Raw genomic sequence first — 8527 nt, 5'->3', positions numbered from 1 at the left:
GCCTTCCCCAAGCTGGCTTTGAACTTTGATCCTTGGATCTCAGTCTCCCAAGTAGCTAGGACTATGGTTATAAGCCACCAGAACCTGGATTCTTCATCCATTTTTAAGAGCTTAATAATAAACAATCCAGTGAATATACTATAATGGCTTCATCACTCTATTATAGAGGAAAAATTTAGGTTTCTTTATTTCTTCATTATAGATGCACTACCCATGCTGGAAGATGCATCTATCTATATTTGGTTCTTCCCATAGAATGCTTTCCAGAAATACATTTTCTTTTTTTTTTTTTGGCCAGTCCTGGGCCTTGGACTCAGGGCCGGAGCACCATCCCTGGCTTCTTCTCACTCAAGGCTAGCACTCTGCCACCTGAGCCACAGCGCCCCTTCTGACCGTTTTCCATATATGTGGTGCTGGGGAATCGAACCAAGAGCTTCATGTGTAGGAGGCAAGCATTCTTGCCACTAGGCCATATTCCCAGCCCTAAAAATACATTTTCTAGGTCAATACATTTTCTAGCATCCACTGACATACACTAGTAAAAACACTAGTATTTTTTCCAGGGCCTTCATCACTTGTGATAGTTCAGTGATTGGACAGAATAACTGAAACATGACTTCATATTTTCTGTTCCTCTAGCCCAGTATTCTTTAATGAGTTGTGCATTTGGAGTTGGGGGAGGGGTACTATTATCCCAAGCTCCCATCTGTGTGGTTAGAAAGGCAGAAAAAGCAGAGTTTCAGTTTTGAGGAGTGGGGAGGGAATGGGGCTGGAGATTTCATTCATAAATCACTTCTTATGAGAAGGGGACCACCTAAAAATAGCTCTAGGTTAACATATTCTTCTCTTCTGTATTCATAAGAGAAACTATTTCCCCATAAGAAACCAGAGCAGGTCACGAGTGGAGAGCTAAGACCTACAGCTCAGAGATGCTATTCTGGGATATCCTGAGCCCCTGTGGTCACTAGGGACTCTAACAATTGCCCAATACTCAGTATGACAACATTACTATGCTTTAAAAAATTTCCCCTTTTGCCCCCAGATTCCATTTCCTCACCCACCAGGGCTACTATAAAGAGATGGGAAGATGGTTTCAGATGCCAGCAGGTCACTAGCAGCAGCGAGTACCCAGCCCCATCTTTGGCTCCGTGAGTACCCAGCCCCATCTTTGGCTCTGCTGACACTTCAGCTCACACTCGCCATCCATTCGTCATCATGAAGGTCTCCATGGCTGCCCTTGCTGTCCTGCTCTGCGCCATGGCTCTCTGTCACCAGGCCTTCTCTATGCCATGTGAGTAGCACCTGCGGCAGGTGTTCCTCCTCTCTTTAGCCAGGTATAGGCCACATCAATCTCTTCCATGGTCCTAGAGTTTCCAAGCAAAAAGAGAAGTTTTCCAAGGGCTACAAAACATCTTGATCTTTCTCTTCGAGATTTTAATTTTCATTCGTACATGGGGTCTTAATTTTCTGAGTCCCCAGTTCTGAGAGTCAAGACAGGTAAAGGAAAAACAAGGCCCTAAACAAGTGATTCTGTAAGAGGCAGAATCCAGGTCTAGCAACTTACTGGCAGTGGTGTCTGCTCACCACTGGTCCTGGTTTCCCCAAGAGGGCTGTTCTGGGGATATCTTAAGAGATGACCAGACTTCTCATATGACTTCCTTAACCAGACAAATCTTCCTAAAAAGAACTGGAGTAAGAGAGTAGCCTGCTTGGGCATCTGACTCAGGGAAAAAGCAAATGCTCGGGCCAGAGAGAAAGGATACAGAAATGAAGAGAGCAACAGGGAACTTTCTGAAATATGCCCAAATGCCCACCAGGGCCTCGTGCCCCAGTCCTCACCTTGAGTGAGGCTGCCTTCCTTACCCACTTGAGGGGCAGGTGTCAGCTGGCCTTCCCTTCTGAACCCTGGCGTGTCCCTTCCTCTATAGTTGGTCCCAACACCCCGGCTGCCTGCTGCTTCTCCTACGTTGACCACCAAATTCCACGCAAATTCATAGTTGATTATTTTGAGACCAACAGTCAGTGCTTCCATCTGGGTGTCATGTAAGTACTAGTCCTCCTTCCCATTCCTAAGGACAGAGCAACCCCAGGGGGCATCCACAAGCTAGAAGAGCACCCAAGAAAGGCCCAGCCTTGTAGAGTCTATCAAGGATCTAAGCCCCAGCTCTCCCTGGTGTGGTGGAGGAGAGGGAGGGTGAGATGGGCAGTGAGAGAAAGTGAGGGGTGAAGGGCCCCTGAGTCCGTGATAGCATCCTTGGGTTGCTCAGGACACGGGGTGGGATAAGGGGGTCACAGGGGCCCCAGGACTCCCCTGTGGTGGTCCTCCGTCTTTGATCCTCTGCCTCTCTCCACAGCTTCCTAACCAAGAGAAACAGGAAGATCTGTGCTGACCCCAGCCAGGACTGGGTGCAAGAGTACATCTCTGACCTGGAGCTGAAGGCAAATAGACAGCAGAAGACACAGTGACCCCCCCTGTAACCTCTACAGCTACCTCTCCTATGAGTTGCCAAAGGGCCATACTTTTTACCTGGAATTTTAATTTATTTATGTTATTTAATATTTATGATTGATTTATTTTTATTGATGCATTGTGTTTGTGACTATTTGCTGGAGGACTCCCAGAAAACTTTCTTACATATCATTTTTTTGGTGACAACTGGGTGGCTATCATTTTATTTTAAGCAGACATGGTCAGCAGACTAGCAAATAGGTTGTAGATGCTTTTCTTCTGTGACATGTCTAAGCCAATGGCAGAATAAAAATGTTCTTTTGAAAATTAAACTGGCATCGAATTTGGCTTTGTCTTTCTGATAAACCAGAACTAGTGGTACAGAAGAATAATAGCAAAAGATAGGAAAATGTGGAAAAGATGCATCTGGCATTGTGGGGGGGGGGGTCAGAGAAGTGAGGCTCACAGAGTCATTCCATTTTACACTGGAGGCACAGACAGAACTGAACATTTTAAACTTCAACTCATAAAGTATCCACTCTAGGAAAATCTCTCTCTGTCTCTCTGTCTCTGTCTCTCTGTCTCTCTGTCTCTCTCCCTCTCTCTCTCTCTGTGCGCATGGCCCACGCTGTCTTAAGGTGTAAACTCAGGGACCTGAAATCTGTCATTTTTAAAAAAATCTTTATTGAAAAGGTGATGAACAGGGAGTTACAGTTACATAAGTAAGTTAATGAGTACATTTTATTTTATTTTTTTGCTTTTTCTGAGTAGTTTATTATTAAAAGAGTCTCATTAACTTTCCTGCCAGGGCTGGCTTTGAACCGTGATCCTCAGATCTCAGCCTCCTGAGTAGCTGGGATGACAGCTGTGGCCACCAGCGCCGGTTTAGAAGCCAGCACCTGTCGACAGCACCTGCAAGGCCGCCTGGCCTGCCTAGTCTCGGCCCCATCTCATCATCTCCAGATGGTGAGAACTTCTGTCCCTCCCAGGGTGCGCAGGGCAGACCGGGGGCAACAGGGTCCGGCGGAGGGCCGGGCGGGCTGGGGGGCAGGGGGGGGGAGATGAATGAGCAGGGCTGGGGGAGGACGGCCGGGAGTGGGGGGGGGGACCCCGCCGAGGCGGCCAGGACGGTGCGCCCCGCAGAGCAGAACACGCCCAGCAGGCAGCCGGGGTCCCAGGCAGTCAACTCTGAGTCTCAAACCCAAGACCCTCGGATCCCAGCTCTTACCTGCCTGCCTCGGTCGGGAGGATCACATCACAGAGCCCGCACGCTGTGCTCAGCCCCAGCCGCCTGGGATCCCCAGTACATTTGATTTTTGAACACTGTTACCCCATCCCTCATTTTCTCCCGCGTACACCTTTCTACCCACCCCTCCAAGTGTAAGGTCCATATCCAATATAGTGTCAAGTGCAATATAGTGTCAAGTGAGCATCAATGTTGCATTAGTTCATCCTTTGTCCTGCTGTTTCTGTGATTCTGTGATTGTTGTTGTTCAAAGCTAGCACTCTACCACTTGAGCCACAACACCATCTCCAGGCGCCCCCACCCCGACCCCAGGCTGGCTTCAAACCACAATCCTCAGATCTCAGCCTCCTGAGTGGCTTGGATTACAGGCATGAGTCACCAGTGCCCAGCCCTCCCTTTTTCTTGAGACAGGGTCTAACTATATAGCTCAGGTTGGTCTGAAACTCACTATGTTGCCCAGGCTGGTATTGAACTCATATCTCCAGAATGTTGAGACTAATTACTGGCATACACCACTACACCCAGCTGAAAATTCATTATTTGACTGGATCTTATTAAGAATATTCTGCAGTGCCTATTTATAATAAATCAAGCTTTCTTTGTAACAACTGCTTCTGCTTTTGAGGCTTACTTGGGACAGTGATTTTGGTGAATGTCTGTTTGATCCTCCTGTTAAAGTTTGGGCCTTTAAATGTCTTCCTAAAGATCATGAGGTGAAGGCTTGGTCCCCAGTACAGGAGGTGTTCAGGGGAGAGGCATCTGGGACATGATTGGATCATGAGCTCCAACCCCATGAATTTATTAACCCACTTAGGGATCATAGCTTAATGGATTAATGGATGGATTCTGTTATGAAAGTAATGGATGGATTCTGCTTTCTCGGCTCCCTGGCCACCACAGGTAGCAGCTTTCCTCAACCACACTCTTCCTCCAAGATGCTCTGCCTCACCATGGACCTAAAAGCAACCAGGTCAAGCAAACACTGACTGAAACCTTGGAATCCAGGTGCCAAAACAGACCTTTCCTACCTTTAAGTTGAGTTTCTTAAATATCTTGTAATAGAGACAGGAAGCTGATGAAAAAAAAAGAAACCTGACTGAAACCTTGGAATCCAGGTGCCAAAACAGACCTTTCCTACCTTTAAGTTGAGTTTCTTAAATATCTTGTAATACCGACAGGAAGCTGATGAAAAAAAAAGAAACCTGCCAATCAAATAGAGTAGCACAGCTTAGTTATACTAAGCAGAGTCAAGTCTCTGCTTTTGCTGAGAAAATATGTGTAGGCTCTTCTAGATTTGACTGACTTGGGAATCCAATTCCTAACCTATTGCTGTGGTTATGAGGATAGAGTTCATCGATCTGCTTATATTAATCAAGCACATACTTCCATCTGAGAACTATAATGAAGGGTGGCTGCCCAAAGGAAATGTAGGTTTCCACTATCAAAAAGCTATATGGAAGAGATTCAGGTCAGGAAAATTATGTTTTCATAATGTGTTTTCTTTTTCTTGTTGCTTTTTCTCTTGATACACAAGGGGCTTTAGCATTTTGCATGTGATGAATGTTCCTTCTCCTTTGTTCTCTAGACTAGAAAAGGTTATTTTTCTAATTTACTAACTTACTTGGTTTGGTTTTTTTTTTTTGCACCCATCTTTAGATTTGAACTCAGGGCCTGGACATTTTCCATTTGAGCCACAGCTCCATTTCTGGCTTTCTGGTGGTTACTTGGAGATAACTTTCCTGCCTGGGCTGGCTTTGAACAGCTATTCTCAGATCTCCGCTTCCCGAGTAGCTAGGATTACAGGCATAAACCACTGGTGACTAGCCATGAAATACTTTATTTTTAAGAAGGTGTTGTCTTGTGTATTTCCTATTGCCCTGCAAATAACTATCACCCAGGTATGGAAATAATCAGGCATAAAACTCTTCATACTGTCAAGGGAAAGCAGTTGATAGCCACCAGGATGTGGGACTACATCTGCACTGTAGAATATACAAGGAAAGGGAGAACTGGCTCTGCTCCTAGAAACACTCACAGCCTTCACGTGAGCAGGAACTGGGGATCAGGAATATGGGAGAACTCATAAGTCCCTGTGGAAGTTGTCCATATGGAGAAAGAAGGGGATGGACAAATACAGATAACAAATGTGTTAACATAAGGGGCATATCATATTAGCAGCCTCTAGTTTCCTACTTCTCTGATAACAGCACCCACACCCCACACCCCACACAAAAACATGTAGGATTAACCATACCTTTAGAAACTGGGTGGATGAGTCTTGATTAAAATAAGCCAGTTTCTTTTTTGAGTTTTTAAGCATATCATGATAACACAAGCATGTCTCATGACATCGTGTTATTTGGAAATCCTAAGAGACAACTAAATGAAGATACTATCATTCTCCTGACCATTTCCACATCGTAGATTATTGAAATTACATTCAGTTTTAAATATCTGTCAATATGCCAGATGCCAAATACTCTTTGAATGTCTTTATACAGGAAATAATTTCCTTAGACATGGACTTCTTTGGTCAATGGCTAAGATCTTTTTAAGGTTCCTCATACATATTGCCATTCATATTGAACACATCTTTCCTATGTGCTTTGGGGCCCTCGATGAGTCTCTGGACGGATCTGGTGTCTGCATGGCTAGTCATTGCCATCACTTCTGTGGCCCTGGCTTGACTAATGCAGCTCCAGCCCCCGACTTCTGGCTTCATTTGGGTTAGGTTGTTCTAGGCTTGTGGCATCTTTGTATAGTTGGTTCCACTATGTGGTTAGAACAACTGGGGAACAATACAAAAGTTCCAACTCTACCAGGGGAAACTATGACTACAGAACTATGCACGACACTGATATTGTACCGCCTCTTGTGGTGGAAACCACTTCCCCATCCATAACCCCAAGTCAAGTGAGCAAGTGAACTATGTTTGCAAATACCCTGAGCCCCGTAGTTACCCAAGACCACCCTTACATGCACAAGTTAACAAGACACTAGGATGCTAAAACCTGCCTTTCCCATCACCTCAGTTTCCATCTCTCTGTAGTCTAGGGCTTATGTGTTAAGAGAAGAGGGACCTGCTTGGGATATCAGAAGTAACAATGCATGCTCAGATCCTCTATCACTCTGCCCACACCCTGGGATCCTCATTGTCTCCTCATTTACCATCCCTCCATTCACGGGTCTCATCTGCTTTTTGTTTTTCCCCCCAGTCTCTGCCATAGGTCAGACCACATCTTCAAAGTCCTATGGACAAAGGCACCCAAGGGAAGCAACTTCCCAAGGGATTTAGAAAAATGCTATCTGATCTTTCCAAAGTCGTATCTCTCTATTCTATTTTTAAATTTTTATTGTTATTATAAGGTGAGGTACAGAGGAGTTGCAATCACATAAGAGTATATTTCTTTTAGGACAGTGTCCAAGCCCTTCCATTGCTTTCTCTCAGCTTTAGCTCTCTGTTCTATAAACCTCAAGGAAATGAGAAAAGTGAATGGTTTTTCAGCAAGAAGCAAACTCTAGCTACAAGGAAAACCTAGCTCGATGGTTTCCTAGTGGATGAATAATAAACTTGCCTAGTAGGTGGCTGGCTAAGTTGGTTTCTTACTAGGAAAAAAAAAATCTTGTTTTAGCCTATATAAAGTTCTCCAGTAGAGCTAGACCAAGTAGACTGTTCATCTATCTGTGTTTCCTGCAGAGGGCGATAGAGATCAATGTAAGATGTTTTGTGCTTAAAGCATAAAACTGGGCTGTGTGGACAGTGAACAAGAAATCTCCAACTTCCTTCCAGTTCTGCTCATCCCCAAGCCCTTCCCTCACAAACAGCGCTCTGTCCATCGGCTTTCTTCTTACTCTATCATTGGGCAATAGGAGCTGTTTCTTTTCTTTTCTTTTTTTTTTTTTTTTTCAAATTTTTATTATCAAACTGATGTACAGAGAGGTTACAGTTTCATATGTTAGGCATTGGATACATTTCTTGTACTGTTTGTTACCTTGTCCCTCATACCCCCCTCCCTCTTTCCCCTTTCCCTTCCCCCCCCCCCCGGAGGTGTTCAGTTCACTTACACCAAACAGTTTTGCATGTATTGCTTTTGTAGTTGTTTGTCTGTTTTTACCCAGTGTCTCTCAAATTTGGTATTCCCTTTCAATTTCCTACTTCCAATACCAGTATACACGGTTTCCAATATACTCAGATAAGATTACAGAGATAGTTTAGGTACAACCATAGGAAGGTGATACAAGAACATCATCAATAATAGAAGCTACAGATACACATAGGACGTTGAAAGTAGTTACAACTGTGATATAACAATTGTTTCCATAACATGGAGTTCATTTCACTTAGCATCATCTTATGTGATCATAAGGGTATAGCCTTGGGCCTTGTGATGCTCTGCTATGACTTGCCTAAACCTGAACTAATTATTCCCAATAAGGGAGAATAGGAGCTGTTTCATTCATTTATTTTATTTTATTTATTTTTTTAAAGACTAGGTTCATGTATCCCTTCCCTCAAAGTGGGCTCTGGCCCTAAGCATCCGATAGTTTTCCTGTGAACCCACCCCAACAAGTTGAAACCTAGAAATTAGTAGGTAACTATTATGAAACCAACGAGCAGTTCCAGGAGAAAGTTGGTTTTTCAGGTAACCTCTAGGAAAAGACAGGGCCTGTAGAGACAGTATCCATCACAGCAACAACATATTCTTTGTGAAGAGGGCGTCAGAGTTGGGGATGCGATTATCATGACCTCCATAGATGCACACCAGGGAGCTGTCCTAGAGCTATGGCCACAAAGATGAAGAAAGTCACACACACACACACACACACACACA

The 8527-nt window shown here is 44.4% G+C and overlaps 1 protein-coding gene across 1 annotated transcript; it reads left to right on the top strand.

The window, feature by feature from the left end:
• Positions 1-1172: 1172 nt before the first annotated feature.
• LOC125365863 (C-C motif chemokine 3-like) lies at positions 1173-2466 on the top strand. The gene is made up of 3 exons (XM_048366127.1): positions 1173-1291; positions 1929-2043; positions 2355-2466. The coding sequence occupies exons 1-3, from the start codon at positions 1216-1218 to the stop codon at positions 2464-2466; spliced, it is 303 nt and encodes a 100-aa protein (XP_048222084.1). The 5' UTR covers positions 1173-1215.
• The last annotated feature ends 6061 nt before the right edge of the window (positions 2467-8527 follow it).

Source organism: Perognathus longimembris, chromosome 17 (genome assembly GCF_023159225.1).
Source record: "Perognathus longimembris pacificus isolate PPM17 chromosome 17, ASM2315922v1, whole genome shotgun sequence".
In the NCBI taxonomy this organism is placed as follows: Eukaryota; Metazoa; Chordata; class Mammalia; order Rodentia; family Heteromyidae; genus Perognathus; species Perognathus longimembris.
The sequence above is the reverse complement of the archived record's forward strand: the minus strand, read 5'-3'. Positions and strand labels throughout refer to the sequence as shown.